We start from the raw sequence: 14,988 nt of genomic DNA, 5'->3' as shown, positions 1-14,988 counted from the left end.
TTTAAGACATTGCAATTGTGCTTTGAAGTTATCTACAGCTACTTTTAGGAATAGTGCTTTAAATGGGATCTTGCAGCTTTACGATTTAGCATCAAAAATGCAAACACAATTTGCAAATTGATTCGTCACAAGTCTCTGCAGGACTGAAATAGAGTTCCTAAACAATGCGAACTTTCCAGTGGGACAGTTTTATATTGGTTAAATTCCACTTAGTGCATACTTTTGTGACCACAGTATGGCCTTACTGACCTCAGCTCATTAACTGGAAGACAGTTTATGATGATTTTGTTAGATTATGACTTCAGTGTGTTTCAGAACGATGTATTTACCAATCCCAAAGAACTAATGTAGAAGTCCACTCTCATTAATACTTCACTTTCACACAGCCCAAACATTAACCGTTATACCAAAAGCAAAATGGAAACATCTATTGTATTTATATTTGGTTTAAAATAAAGAACTTGCATTTATAAAGCACCTTTCATGACTTCAGGATGTCCCAAAGCGCTTCACACCTAATTAAGTTCTTTTGAAGTGTAATCGCTGTTGTAATATAGAAAAATGGAGCAGCCTACGTGCGCACAAAGGTCCCACAAATAACAATGAAACTATCGGATTGTCATAAAAACCCATCTGGTTCACTAATGTCCTTTAGGGAAGGAAATCTGCCGTCCTTACCTGGTCTGGCCTATATGTGACTCCAGACCCACAGCAATGTGGTTGACTCTTAACTGCCCTCTGAAATGGCCTAGCAAGTCACTCAGTTGTAACTAACTGCTACGAAACAAAATAATAAGAATGAAACCAGACGGACCACCCGGCATCGACCTCGGCACCGGCTACAGACACGGCAATGGCACACCCAGCCCAGTCAACCCTGCAAAGTCCTCCTCACCAACATCTGGGGACTTGTGCCAAAATTTGGAGAGCTGTCCCACAGACTAGTCAAGCAACAGCCTGACATAGTTATACTCACAGAATCATACCTTTCAGCCAATGTCCTGAACTCCTCCATCACCATCCCTGGGTATGTCCTGTCGGACTGGCAGGACAGACCCACCAGGGGTGGTGGCACAGTGGTATACAGTCGGGAAGAGTGGCCCAGGGAGTCCTCAACATTGACTCCAGGCCCCAGGAAGTCTCATGGCTTCAGGTCAAGCATGGGCAAGGAAACCTCCTGCTGATTACCACCTACCGCCCTCGCTCAGCTGATGAATCAGTAGTCCTCCATGTTGAACACCACTTGGAAGAAGCACTGAGAGGAACAAGGGCACAGAATGCATTCTGGGTGGGGGACTTCAATGTCCATCACCAAGAGTGGCTCGGTAGCACCACTACTGACCAAGCTGGCTGAGTCCTGAAGGACATAACTGCCAGTCTGGGCCTGCGACAGGTGGTGAGTGAACCAACAAGAGGGAAAAACCTACTTGACCTTGTCCTCACCAATCTACCTGTCGCAGATGTCCATGACAGCATTGGTAGCAGTGACCACCGCACAGTCATTGTGGAGACGAAGTCCCGTCTTCACATTGAGAACACCCTCCATTGTGTTGTGTGGCACTACCACCGTGCTAAATGGGATAGATTCAGAACAGATCTAGCAGCTCAAAACTGGGCATCCATGAGGCGCTGTGGGCCATCAGCAGCAGCAAAATTGTATTCCACCACAATTTGCAACCTCATGGTCCGGCATATCCCTCATTCTACCATTACCACCAAGCCAGGGGACCAACCCTGGTTCAACGATGAGTGTAGAAGAGCATGCCAGGAGCAGCACCAGGCGTAACTAAAAACGAGGTGCCAACCTGGGGAAGGTGCAACACAGGACTACATGCATGGTAAAAAGCGGAAGCAGCATGCTATAGACAGGGCTAAGCGATCCCACAATCAACAGATCAGATCAAAGCTCTGCAGTCCTGCCACATCCAGTCGTGAATAGTGGTGAACCATTAAATAACTAACAGGAGAAGGAGGCTCCAAGAATATCCCCATCCTTAATGATGGGGTGAGTGCAAAAGACAAGGCTGAAGCGTTTGCAACCAACTTCAGCTGAGAAGTGCCGAGTAGATGATCCATAGCGGCCTACTCTCGAGGTCCCCACCATCATAGAAGCCATTCTTCAGCCAATTCAATTCACTCCACGTGATATCAAGAAACGGCTGCACACACTGGATCCAGCAAAGGCTACGGGCCCCGACAACATCCCGGCAATCGTGCTGAAGACTTGTGCTCCAGAACTAACCGCGCCTCTAGCCAAGCTGTTCCAGTACAGCTACAACACTGGCATCTATCCGACATTGTGGAAAACTGCCCAGGTATGTCCTGTCCACAAAAAGCAGGACATGTCCAACCCGGCCAATTACCGCACCATCAGTCTACTCTCAATCATCAGCAAAGTGATGGAAGGTGTCATCGACAGTGCCATCAAGCGGCACTTACCAATAACCTGCTCACTGATGCCCAGTTTGGGTTCCGCCAAGACCACTCAACTCCCAACCTCATTACAGCCTTGGTCCAAACATGGACAAAGGAGCTGAATTCCAGAGGGGAGGTGAGTGTGACTGCCCTTGACATCAAGGCAGCATTTGGCCGAGTCTGGCATCAAGGAGCCCTAGTAAAACTGAAGTCAATGGGAATCGGGGGAAAATGCTCCACTGGCTGGAGTCATACCTAGCACAAAGGAAGATGGTTGTGGTGGTCGAAGGTCAATCATCACAGCCCCATGACATCACTGCAGGAGTTCCTCAGGGCAGTGTCCTAGGCCCAACCATCTTCAGCTGCTTCATCAATGACCTTCCCTCCAACATAAGGTCAGAAATGAGGATGTTCGCTGATGACTGCAGTGTTCAGCGCCATTCGCAACTCCATAGATAATGAAGCAGTCCATGCCCGCATGCAAGACCTGGACGACGTTCAGGCTTGGGCTGATAAATGGCAGGTAACATTCATGCCACAGGGCAGCACGGTGGCATAGTGGTTAGCACTGTTGCCTCACAGCGCCAGGGACCCGGGTTCGAATCCGGCCTCGGGTGACTGCCTGTGTGGAGTTTGCACATTCTCCCCGTGTTTGCGTGGGTTTCCTCCGGGTGCTCCGGTTTCCTCCCACAGTCCAAAGATGTGCGGGTTAGGTTGATTGGCTATGATAAATTGACCCTTAGTGTTAGGGGGATTAAATACGTGAGGTTACGGGGATAGGGTGGGATATGTGTCGGTGCAGGCTCGATGGGCCGAAATGGCCTCTATCTGCACTGTGGGGTTTCTGTGATTCTGAGAAGTGCCAGGCAATGACTATCTCCAACAAGCGAGAGTCTAACCACCTCCCCTTGACATTCAATGGCATTACCATCACTGAATCCCCCACTATAAACATCCTGGGGGTTACCATTAACCAGAAACTTAACTGGACCAGCCACATAAATACTGTGGCAACAAGAGCAAGTCAGAGGCTAGGTAATCTGCGGCAAGTCATAGAGTCATAGAGTCATAGAGTAATACAGCACAGATAGAGGCCCTTCGGCCCATCGTGTCCATGCCGGCCATCAAGCCCTGTCTAATCTAATCCCATATTCCAGCATTTGGCCCGTAGCCTTGTATGCTATGGCATTTCAAATGCTCATCCAAATGCTTCTTAAATGTTGTGAGGGTTTCTGCCTCCACAACCCTTTCAGGCAGTGAGTTCCAGACTCCAACCACCCTCTGGGTGAAAAAGTTCTTTCTCAAATCCCCTCTAAACCTCCCTCCCTTTACCTTGAATCTATGCCCCCTAGTTATTGACCCCTCTACTAAGGGGAAAAGCTCCTCAGCATCCATCCTATCTATGCCCCTCACAATTTTGTACACCTCAATCATGTCCCCCCTCAGCCTCCTCTGCTCCAAGGAAAACAAACCCAATCTGCCCAGTCTCTCTTCATAGCTGAAGCGCTCCAGCCCTGGTAACATCCTGGTGAACCTCCTCTGCACCCTCTCTAACGCGATCACATCTTTCCTGTAGTGTGGCGACCAGAACTGCACACAGTATTCCAGCTGTGGCCTAACCAGTGTTTTATACAGCTCCATCATAACCTCCTTGCTCTTATATTCTATGCCTCGGCTAATGAAGGCAAGTATCCCATATGCCTTTTTTACCACCTTATCCACCTGTTCCGCCGCCTTCAGGGATCTGTGTACCTGCACACCCAGATCCCTCTGACCCTCCGTCTTGCCTAGGGTCTTACCATTCATTGTGTATTCCCTTGCCTTGTTAGACCCCCCAAAGTGCATCACCTCGCACTTTTCCGGGTTAAATTCCATTTGCCACTGTTCCGCCCATCTGACCAACCCATCTATATCGTTCTGCAGACTGAGGCTACCCTCCTCGCTATTTACCACCCTACCAATTTTAGTATCATCCGCGAATTTACTGATCATACCCTTTACATTCATATCCAAGTCATTAATGTAGACCACAAACAGCAAGGGACCCAGCACCGATCCCTGTGGTACCCCACTGGCCACAGGTTTCCAGTCACAAAAACAACCTTCGACCATCACCCTCTGCCTTCTGCCACTAAGCCAGTTTTGTATCCAATGTGCCAAGGCACCCTGGATTCCATGGGCTCTTACCTTCTTGACCAGTCTCCTGTGCGGGACTTTATCGAAGGCCTTACTGAAATCCATGTATACCACATCCACTGCGTTACCCTCATCCACACACCTAGTCACCCCCTCAAAAAATTCAATCAAATTAGTCAGACATGATCTTCCCTTGACAAAGCCATGTTGACTATCCCTGATTAATCCTTGCCTCTCCAAGTGGAGACAAATTTTGTCCCTCAGGATTTTTTCCAGTAATTTTCCTACCACTGATGTTAGGCTCACTGGCCTGTAGTTCCCCGGTTTTTCCCTACTACCCTTCTTGAATAATGGTACTACATTAGCGGTTCTCCAGTCCTCTGGCACATCCCCTGTGGCCAGAGAGGTCCTGAATATATGTGTTAGAGCCCCCGCAATCTCCTCCTTTGCCTCACACAGCAGCCTGGGGTACATTTCATCGGGGCCTGGGGATTTATCCATTTTTAGGCCAGCTAAAACCGCCAATACCTCCTCCCTCTCGATGTTAATATGTTCGAGCATATCACAGTCCCCCCGCCCTATTTCTATGTCTACATCGTCCTTCTCCATAGTGAAAACAGATGCAAAAAATTCATTTAGAACCCCTCCTACATCTTCCGGCTCCACACACAGATTGCCACTTTTGTCCCTAATGGGCCCTATTTTTTCCCTAGTTATCCTTTTACCCTTAATATACTTATAAAACATCTTCGGATTTTCCTTTATTTTGCTCGCCAGTGTTATTTCATGGCCCCTCCTTGATCTCCTAATTTCTTTTTTAAGTATCCCCCTGCACTTTTTGTACTCCTCTAGGGCTTCCTCCGTCTTTAGCCTTTTGTATCTACCAAAAGCCCTCCTTTTTTTCCTAATCCATTCCCGTATATCCCCTGACATCCACGGTTCCCTGTGGTTTTTGGAACCACTCTTGACCTTTATGGGAACATGTTGCCCTTGTATGATCTCAATCTCCCTTCTGAAAGCCTCCCATTGCTCCGATGCGGATTTTCCTACAAGTAGCTGATCCCAGTCCATTTTGGCCAGATCCTGCCTTATCCTATTAAAATCAGCCTTCCCCCAATTTAGAACCTTTATTTCCGGCCCATCCCTGTCCTTTTCCATGACCACCTTAAATCTTACCATATTATGGTCACTATCACCAAAGTGCTCACCTACTAGCACTTTTTCCACTTGGCCGGCCACATTCCCTAGAATTAGGTCCAGTACCGCCCCCTCTCTTGTAGGACTTTCTACATGCTGGCTCAAAAAGCTCTCCTGGATGCACTTTAAGAATTCTACACCCTCTGAGCCTTTCACACTTTGACTATCCCAGTTAATATTGGGGAAGTTGAAATCCCCCATTATTATTACCCTATTATTTGCACATTTCTCTGAGATTTGCCTACATATCTGTTCCTCTATCTCCCCCTGACTGTTTGGAGGCCTATAGTACACTCCCAGCAAAGTGCTTGCCCCCTTTTTGTTTTTAAGCTCCACCCATATGGCCTCATTAGAGGACCCAGCTAATATATCATCCCTCCTTACTGCAGTAATTGACTCCTTAATTAATATTGCGACACCCCCTCCTCTTATACCTCCCCCTCTGTCTCGCCTGAAGATTCTGTACCCCGGAATATTGAGCTGCCAGTCTTGCCCCTCCCTCAACCATGTCTCAGTGATAGCAACAATATCATACTCCCATGTGTTTATCAACACCTTCAGTTCATCCACCTTATTTGCAAGGCTCCTTGCATTAAAATAGATGCCATCCAGCCTTGCCCTTATATATTTGCCCTGCCTACCAAGCTGACTTGTTTTTTCCTCCATAATTGGCAGCACATCCCCCCCTACTTCAGCTCCCCCCTGTATCCCATCCCCCTGCCAAGTTAGTTTAAACCCCCCCCGACAGTGCTAGCAAACCTCCCCGCAAGGATATTTGTCCCGCTCTGGTTCAGGTGCAACCCGTCCGACTTGTACAAGTCCCACCTTTCCCAGAAGCAGGCCCAGTGATCCAGGAAAGTAAAACCCTCCCCCCTACACCAACTCTTTAGCCACGCATTCATCTGCTCTATCCTCCCATTCCTATACTTACTAGCACGTGGCACTGGGAGTAATCCAGAGATTACACCCTTTGAGGTCCTGCCCTTTAATCTGTTACCTAGCTCCCTAAATTCTTGATGCAGGACCTCATCCCTCTTTTTACCTATGTCGTTGGTACCAATGTGGACCACGACCACTGGCTGTTCACCCTCCCCCTCCAGAATGCCCTGCAGCCGCTCAGTGACATCCCTGACCCTGGCACCAGGGAGGCAACAAACCATCCTGGAGTCACGTTTGCGGCCACAGAACCGCCTATCTGTTCCCCTTACTATAGAATCCCCTACCACTATTGCTCTCCCACTCTTTTTCCCCCCCTCCTGACTCCCCAAAGCCTTTCCCCCATCTACAAGGCACAAGTAAGGAGTGTGATGAAATACTCTCCACTTGCCTCGATGAGTGCAGCTCCAACAACACTCAAGAAGCTCGACACCATCCAGGACAAAGCAGCTCGCTTGATTGGCACCCCATCCACCACCTTAAACATTCACTCCCTCCACCACCGGCATACCGTGGCTGCAGTGTGTACCATCTACAAGATGCATTGTAGCAACTCGCCAAGGCTTCTTCGGCAGCACCTCCCAAACCCGCGACCTCTTCCACCTAGAAGGACAAGGGCAGCAAGCGCATGGGAACACCACCACCTCAAAGTTCCCCTCCAAGTCACACACCATCCTGACTTAGAAGTATATCGCCGATCCTTCATCATCGCTGGGTCAAAATCCTGGAGCGCCCTACCTAACAGCACTGTGGGAGTACTATCACCACACGGACTGCAGCAGTTCAAGGCGGCGGCTCACCACCACCTTCTCAAGGGCAACTAGGGATGGGCAATAAATGCTGGCATTGCCAGCAACGCCCTGATCCCATAAACAAATTATTAAAAAATGGCCAGATAATCTGTTTTAGTGATGTTGGTTGAGGGAAAATATTGGGCAGGATCGGGAATAGAGCCATCAGATCTTTTACATCCATCCAGAAGGATGGACCTTGACTTAATGCTTCATCCGAAAGGCGGCACCTCCAACAGTGCAGCACACCCTCAGTACTGCACTGGAGTGTCAGCATAGATTACGTGCTCAAGCCTCTGGAGTGGGGCGTGAACCCATAACCTTCTGACCCAGAGATCAGAGTGCTACCACTGAGCCAAGGCTGACAATTTTTAGTAGAAAATGGTAAGATAAGCATAGGTGCTTCTGTTAAGTATATGCAAAGGACATCTGGATACTTTCCACAAAAACAAAAAAAAAGAAAGCAGAGATACTTACGTGCTCACAGTGACAAATGTTGAGCGATGGAACATTTCCCATTTTTGAACCCATTATTAATGAGAAAATTGACATCTTTTGTTTGATGTCATAAAAATATTTATAGTTTCTATAGTAAGGGGAAGGGTACCACTTTAAAATAATTACTGTAGACTTGGTTTCTCTGCATCCGATGTATTTTTCTTTTGGTTTCTCTGTGTTGGACAGGAATCGACAATCGTATGTCTGGACTACCATTGGGGGGGGGGGGGGGGGGGGGGACGACGGACGGGTCAATCCGTCTTTTGTTAGGGATCAAGTGCACAATCACCTCAACTGTTTCAATTGTTTATGCAATCACCCAAGCCTATGGCGGGATATTACGTCTAGATGCCATAGACTCTTAAGTCATTCCTAATTCTAGGCTATGAGAGACAGTTCTGAGAAAAAAAACGATTCAGCCAGATGCAACTGTATCTTTTGATTGACAAGTGACAATCTCTAATTCTTGTGAAACCTGAACTTAAGTAGCCTAGTTTTAATGGCAGGGATTGGCAGCTCCATGACGATAGCAAAATACTGCGGATGCTGGAAATCCGAAATAACAACACAAAATGCTGGAAAAACTCAGCAGGCCAGGCAACATCCGTGGAGAGAGAAATAGAGTCAACGTTTCAGGTCGAAACCCTTCGTCAGGACTCACGAAAGGTTTCGACCTGAAACATTGACTCTATTTCTGTCTCCACAGATGACAGGAAAGTAGTCCTTCAATCACTCCAGTTTAAATCTTTATCTGAAATGTTTTCTTTTCCTGGTATTTAAAGCTTGGGCAAGTGACAGGAGCATTACTGCTCAATCAGGCATTATTGGCCAAAAAACATTTCATAACCCTTTAACTCTTAAAACATCCAGCTATTTATCATTAGAAAAAAAGTTGCGTTCAAAAGACCAAGAAAAACTCAATTTTAGTAATGAACCAAGTCATAAAATATTCAAAATGCAAACACAAAAAGGTTTTGAACAAAAAAATCCTTTAATAATAAAGTAACCAAACAAGACTGTTTAAATTAAAAAGATCAATTTTCTGTCTAATTCAATATTATAGCAATGACATTCTGTGATCCAAACTGCACTTAAATCTTTAATTGTGAACCCGCAAGGAATTCACCGATTATTGTCTGAAAAAAGCCTAAGTTTCAAAATTTATCAGGGAATTATTTAACTTCTGAACTGTACCATAGCTAATAGTTATTTTGAAAATAATTCTTCTTAACTGTTTTGGTGTTTTTATTCTCATTGAGGTGATAAATTTAGTGTTGGGAAATGCAATCCTTTCTTATTTTGGGCACTCAATGTCACCACAAAGTTATCCAAGTAATGCACGGTACAGAATAAATACAAAGCAAAGCACCATTGCCTCTGCCCCAGCATGCAAAAGGAGCAAGCCTTTGGCCTGTGATAGCATCCCGGCCTCTGAGCCAGAAGGTGCAGGGTTGCACCCCGCTCCAGATAGTCCTAGAGACGAGAGCTCTGCCTCCGAATTCTGAGTTGGCATCCAGCAGGTGTGGGAGCCCATAAAAGCCTCCCGCCTATAGGGTTATTGGCTGGTATAAAGATGGTTACGACCTGTCAGTGTTAGTCAGCCTTCAAATCCTTTCATTACTTGTCACCATTGCAATGGAAGAGTGTGAAGATATGTAAACAACAACCTTCAAGAGAAAATCCCCATATGCAGCAGAGTAACATTATTCTTTCCCACATCACCTTGTGCCAATTTAGGGCCCATGCTTACTGGAAGCTGCACTGAGACTGCTCATTTCATGTAGTATTGTTGCAAGTAACAGAGAGGAAACTTTCATCCATCAACCTGTTCTAGATTCAAACGGAGGTCCCAATAATGAAATGAAAATATGATAACCTACTTTACATTTTCCCAGGACCTCATAACTGTGAAACTTATTTCCCCACAGTATTATTTTTTCTTACAACCCACAAGCTTTTAAACCCAAACTTTAGATCATTCATTCACAACTATCTGATTTAAGTAGTCTTCTCTTACTCTTTTTAAATTTTGTGGTGTGCCTCACTATGGACCTGGATACTTTTTTATATACAAGGCATTGGTTTTGCCCTTTCAATAACTGAATACATCTTACTGCGTCAGTGAGTAAACTGAAATTTGAGTATCATAATTCATATATTTACATGATCATTTTGTGAAAACTGATTTTGTAGAAATATATCAATTTACTTTCAGTACAATATTGACAGTATCTGCATTTTCTAAAATGCTGAATATATGTAAAATGTACAAGCGTCAACATTGTGAGTGAATGTGCAACTGTCCCATTGGGCAAAAATATGGTGTATGTAATGTACATAGGTACAAACATATACAAGTACATAGGTATGCAAAGTATCCATCAATGCTACATAGGCTCTGTACAAATTCTCTGTGCACTTCATGGCAGATGAACCTCAAGAGCTAATTTAATTCTTAAACCAACTTGGGAGGAAAGAGTGGTTGGATTTAAAACATGTACCACATATTTAAATGCTAACTTTTTCATCTACGCAAATAAGAAAGTGACAGCACTTAATGTATATTCTTTGCAAACTTTCACCCCCCATAAAAGAAATCATCAACTTTCACTAGGCTGCTTGAAGTCACTAAGTCATTATCCAACATAGTTACAGATAATTGAAAAGAATGTTAACATTTTTATTTTGTTAAAGACTCTAATGAGGGATATTAGATAGCAGCTCGACAAAGGAGGAAATACTCACTCTCTAGGTCTTGTTTGACAGCACTCTCTTTTCGAGGAAGTGTAGCTGTGTGGGATTAGGTTGCAGGCATCAAAACACAAAGATAGGTTAGATTATATGCCTGTAGCACAAACCATGTAGATGAATGACATTTGTTAGATACTAAGCAGAAAGATAAGCACATGCATGCAAGACACAACTATGGTTATGTTATTCTGTACATCAGCCAAAGCATGCTATTATACAAATATACATTATTTCATGGTTCCCTTTAGCAGACATTATCCTGACAATATTCGGACTGGCATACACATTACTTATATTATAATTATAGTTATCAGGAAAGATCTGGGATACTAAGCACGAAGGCTGAGAAAGAGATTTAATTGATGATTTTGAAATTATGATGGGTTTTGATGGTGAATTGAGTGGGTTTGGGAGGTTAGTCTAATGGGATTTTCATAGCCAAAATAATATTTTAGAACAATATACTCGGTATCCCCTATCGTAAGAGAAATTTATCTAATCATTTTTAAACCCCGTCATGGTTTTCTATTCCACCACCCCCACTCGTATTCTGTTCCACATTTCTATCATCCCCCCCCCTTACATAAAAAAAAAGTTCCCTAAATTTCCTTCGACACCCCTAGCTTTAACCTGTCTCCTATTTCTGTATCTGACAGAAGAACTTTCTTTCTCTATCCCCGAAATCATAAATACCTCTACCAACTCCCCCCTCACTGCCAGACAGCAAAGCCCCAGTAGTCATCATTTCCTCACTCAGCCCTCTTAGTTCAATAATCAGCCTCATGACTCTCCCTTGAATTTTCTCCAATAATTCTACATCTTTCCTGTAACGGAGACAAAAATTAACACATTAGTCCAGAAGCAGCCTCATACAAGATCAGGTACAACTTCAACATCACCTCTTTAGACTTGCAACTCAAAGGTTTATTTGCTTTTTTGACCACCTGAAAATACTGACCTGACAGTTTTATAACCTATTGACCAAAACCCTCAGAACTCCTTCCTGCTCTGTTACTTCAGGCATGTTGCCATATAACATGTACTCCACGGTCTCACTTCTTCTACCTAGTCTCATAGGGAATTCTACAGTATTGATTCACCTGGATGGTGCCAGTGATGAGAAACTAGTTATGAGGGCAGACTTGAGATACTGAGACTATTTCCACTACAGCAGAGAAGTCTGTGAAGATTTCATAGAGGTTTTTTAAAACTATGCAGGGTTTTGACAAAGTGAATTGGGATAGAATATTTATTCTGGGAGTGTGTGATGAAGTTGGGGGGCATCAATTTAAAGTTATCAAGGGAGTGATGAGAGGGGTTAGGAGAGTTTTTATGCAGTTCCTAGAGCATGGAATGCTTTATCACAGTTTGGTAGTTAAGGGACGAGTAGATAAACATTTAAAGCAGAGGAAGGCACATTCCTATGGGAAGCAAGCAGGGCAGAAGGATTAGTTTCAGATAGGTCCAGCAAAGAGCTGGCATAGACATAATGGGCCAACTGGCCTCTTGCTGTGTTGTAAACATCCATGGTTCATGACTTTACATTCATCATTGTTAAATTCCATTCACTACCTCTGTCCAATGACTAAACCTATCCAGGTCCCATTGGATTATTGCACATTGGTTAACATCTACATCCACTATATCCAACTTGGTGTCATCTTGCTCTCCAAGTCATTTATAAAATTATAATGAACAGCATTTCAATCCTGATCCCAGTGGGACTTCACTACCAACAGTTTTGACTCAGACACCTTCCCATTGGCAACTTGTTCCACTCTGATATAAAAACAGAAAATACGGGAAATAACCAGCAGGTCAGGCAGCACTCTGATACCTCCCCACACACCACTACCCATTGCTGTCTATCCTACTGCTGATTCCCAGTTTCTTTCTCTCAGCAGGGTATAAGCTTTTCCTGAAGAACAGTGCCATTCTACCTCTTCTCTATCCTTCCTGAAACACAGTTAACTCTGTAGATTTTCTCCTCATTCATCTTTCTTTAGCCAAGTTTCAGTAACTCGTAGGATGTCTATTAGTGCCATATTTATGCTTACTTTTAACTTACCTATTTTGTTTTTTGTGCTTCTTACATTCATGCAAATACATCCTGGATCATTCCTATCTTCCTTGCTGCAGTTACATGAATCCTTCCTAACAATTGGTCCATATTGTTATCTCCTCTGCTTTAAGATATTTTTCTTCCTTATGTATAATGCATAGTGACGACATCGATTTTTGAGGAACTCAATAAATTCACACTTCATGCAAGTGCATTCTCCCTAGATAATTTGAACATCCAGGATGGGCCACATCTTGCATGTCACACATGGCAATTGTTTAGCACCCCAATTGCCATCTCAATTCAAGTGTGTGGGAAAGTGTTGGGATTTACATTTTTTATCATATTTTTCATAGACTAACATCTCCCAAGCCCTAACCCTTTCCTCAGTTCCAACTCCCTTAAAAAATACACCTTGTTCTGCCAAAATGTCACTTCACTCAACTGCTTTCTATCTTTAACTCCTTTTCCTATATGGACCTTAAACATACACTAATTATTACTTCTAGTCAGCAGCCAATCAACATGTGGAGCCCTCCCACTGAAATGCCAAACAACTGAAACACTCTTTACACCACTTAATTACACTAATATCAATTTCACTCAACCACTTAAAAACAGAAAACCAGTCAGTTCCAACCCTCTTGTAAATAAGAATAATACATCTTGTACTGCCAAAAAAAACCTGCTCTATTGTTTAGAACAATCTAAATAGGATTTATATATTATTCAAACACATTTTCCAGAAAATTCAGTTTGGTTTAATTTCAGATTGCTGAATTTGGCTAAATGAAGTGGAGAAACTTTTGTAATCTCATCTCAAAAAATCTTGTAGAAAGATTGACCCAAGAAGCCTGAACAAGCATAGCCCCTATATCTCATGGCTTGAAATCAGTGAAAAGACAAAAATGTAACTGTGCCAATTAAGCAACAGAAATCATTTAAGCAGTGTCAGAGTTATAATACAACGACATAACAATTTGTGTGTTCAGAATCTAAACAGAATACATAATTGTAATCAAAAATAGTATGTCATTTCTCCAAAATGAATGAAGCTATTTCACAAATGGAGCTTCAAACATCTGAAATGATTAAAAAGAAACACACAAATTCAAAAACGAATTAACACTAATGCCATGAAAGTCTAATGGGTCAATTTTTCAGTGGCTTCAGCTATATATTTATTCAACTGTACATAAGAGTTAGTTATATCATTCATTTATGGGGAGAGAGCAGGAATATGGTATTGAGATAGAGGATCAGCCATGATCATACTGAATGGCGGAGCAGGCTCGAACGGCTGAAAGGCCTCTTCCTGCTCCTATTTTTATATGTTTCTATTCATATAAAATATACCAGCATATCAATCCAATCAGATTAGGAAATAAGCAAAAGATGGAGTGACATTCATGCAACATCTAGTTATATAAAACCACTTTAAAATTTAGTCTGGTGTAATATATTTAATCATGATCAAATTTATTGAATGCAAAGATGAAAAAACTTCTTAAAATTAATTGTTACGCCATTTCTCCATTTGGCTATCTTCTCAACATTGCTTATTACTGTACTTGACCATCCAGCTAAACTTGAAAAAATTAACTTCCATGCTCGCTTTTGCTCATCATAAATAAGATGTCACTTTTCAGACAATTAATAGATACTGCAAATATTGGTAAATGGTAATCAAAAAGTGAAGCAAGCGTCCCTAAATAGGAGTAAATAATGAAATCACATTATGCAACTTCGAGAGGAAGAAAATAACAATTATATCAGGATGATACCAGCGTCACTGAAGAAACACGTTCCTTTCTGCAAATTTCTTTGCATCTTGTAAGATTGGGAGCTAGGCACTGTTTATACTGACAAAGGACCTTATTCAATGGAATGATCCACTACTAATGGAAGGATAGACTTACCAAACTTTTTCCCTTCTTTTGATGTGCCAGTCATCTTGATCTTTGCAACCTCAAAGAATTCCTTAATTTCCCTTTCATATAACCTGGATATATAGTCTACATAGTTCTGCAAAGAAAAAAAGGCTACATATTCATATATTTAATATACTCTGTTCTACTAGGCACTGTGTAAATTCAACTGTGAGGTAAAGTAGAAGGCACACAATCTTTAATGGATAAAATAATTTGAGTCAAGCAGCAATAATCAGTTGCAAGTGCGTAAGAGTCAAGAATCAATCTACTG

The 14,988-nt window shown here is 43.0% G+C and overlaps 1 protein-coding gene across 11 annotated transcripts in view; it reads right to left on the bottom strand.

The window, feature by feature from the left end:
• Positions 1–14,988, bottom strand: part of exoc1 (exocyst complex component 1) — a 154,620-nt gene that overhangs the window by 45,708 nt on the left and 93,924 nt on the right. For 8 of the 11 annotated variants that reach the window (XM_085970251.1, XM_085970241.1, XM_085970261.1 and 5 more), the window contains 2 exons: positions 14,706–14,811; positions 10,719–10,763 (listed from right to left, as the gene is read on the bottom strand). In XM_085970251.1, the coding sequence (XP_085826377.1) occupies positions 10,719–10,763; positions 14,706–14,811 (151 nt within the window). The remainder of the gene's footprint in view (positions 1–10,718; positions 10,764–14,705; positions 14,812–14,988) is intronic. The other 3 variants (XM_085970270.1, XM_085970323.1, XM_085970333.1) reach the window with 1 other exon arrangement.

Source organism: Somniosus microcephalus, chromosome 2 (genome assembly GCF_052327205.1).
Source record: "Somniosus microcephalus isolate GS21.2 chromosome 2, FLI_Smic_1.0, whole genome shotgun sequence".
In the NCBI taxonomy this organism is placed as follows: Eukaryota; Metazoa; Chordata; class Chondrichthyes; order Squaliformes; family Somniosidae; genus Somniosus; species Somniosus microcephalus.
This window is presented reverse-complemented; position numbering and strand designations above follow the sequence as displayed.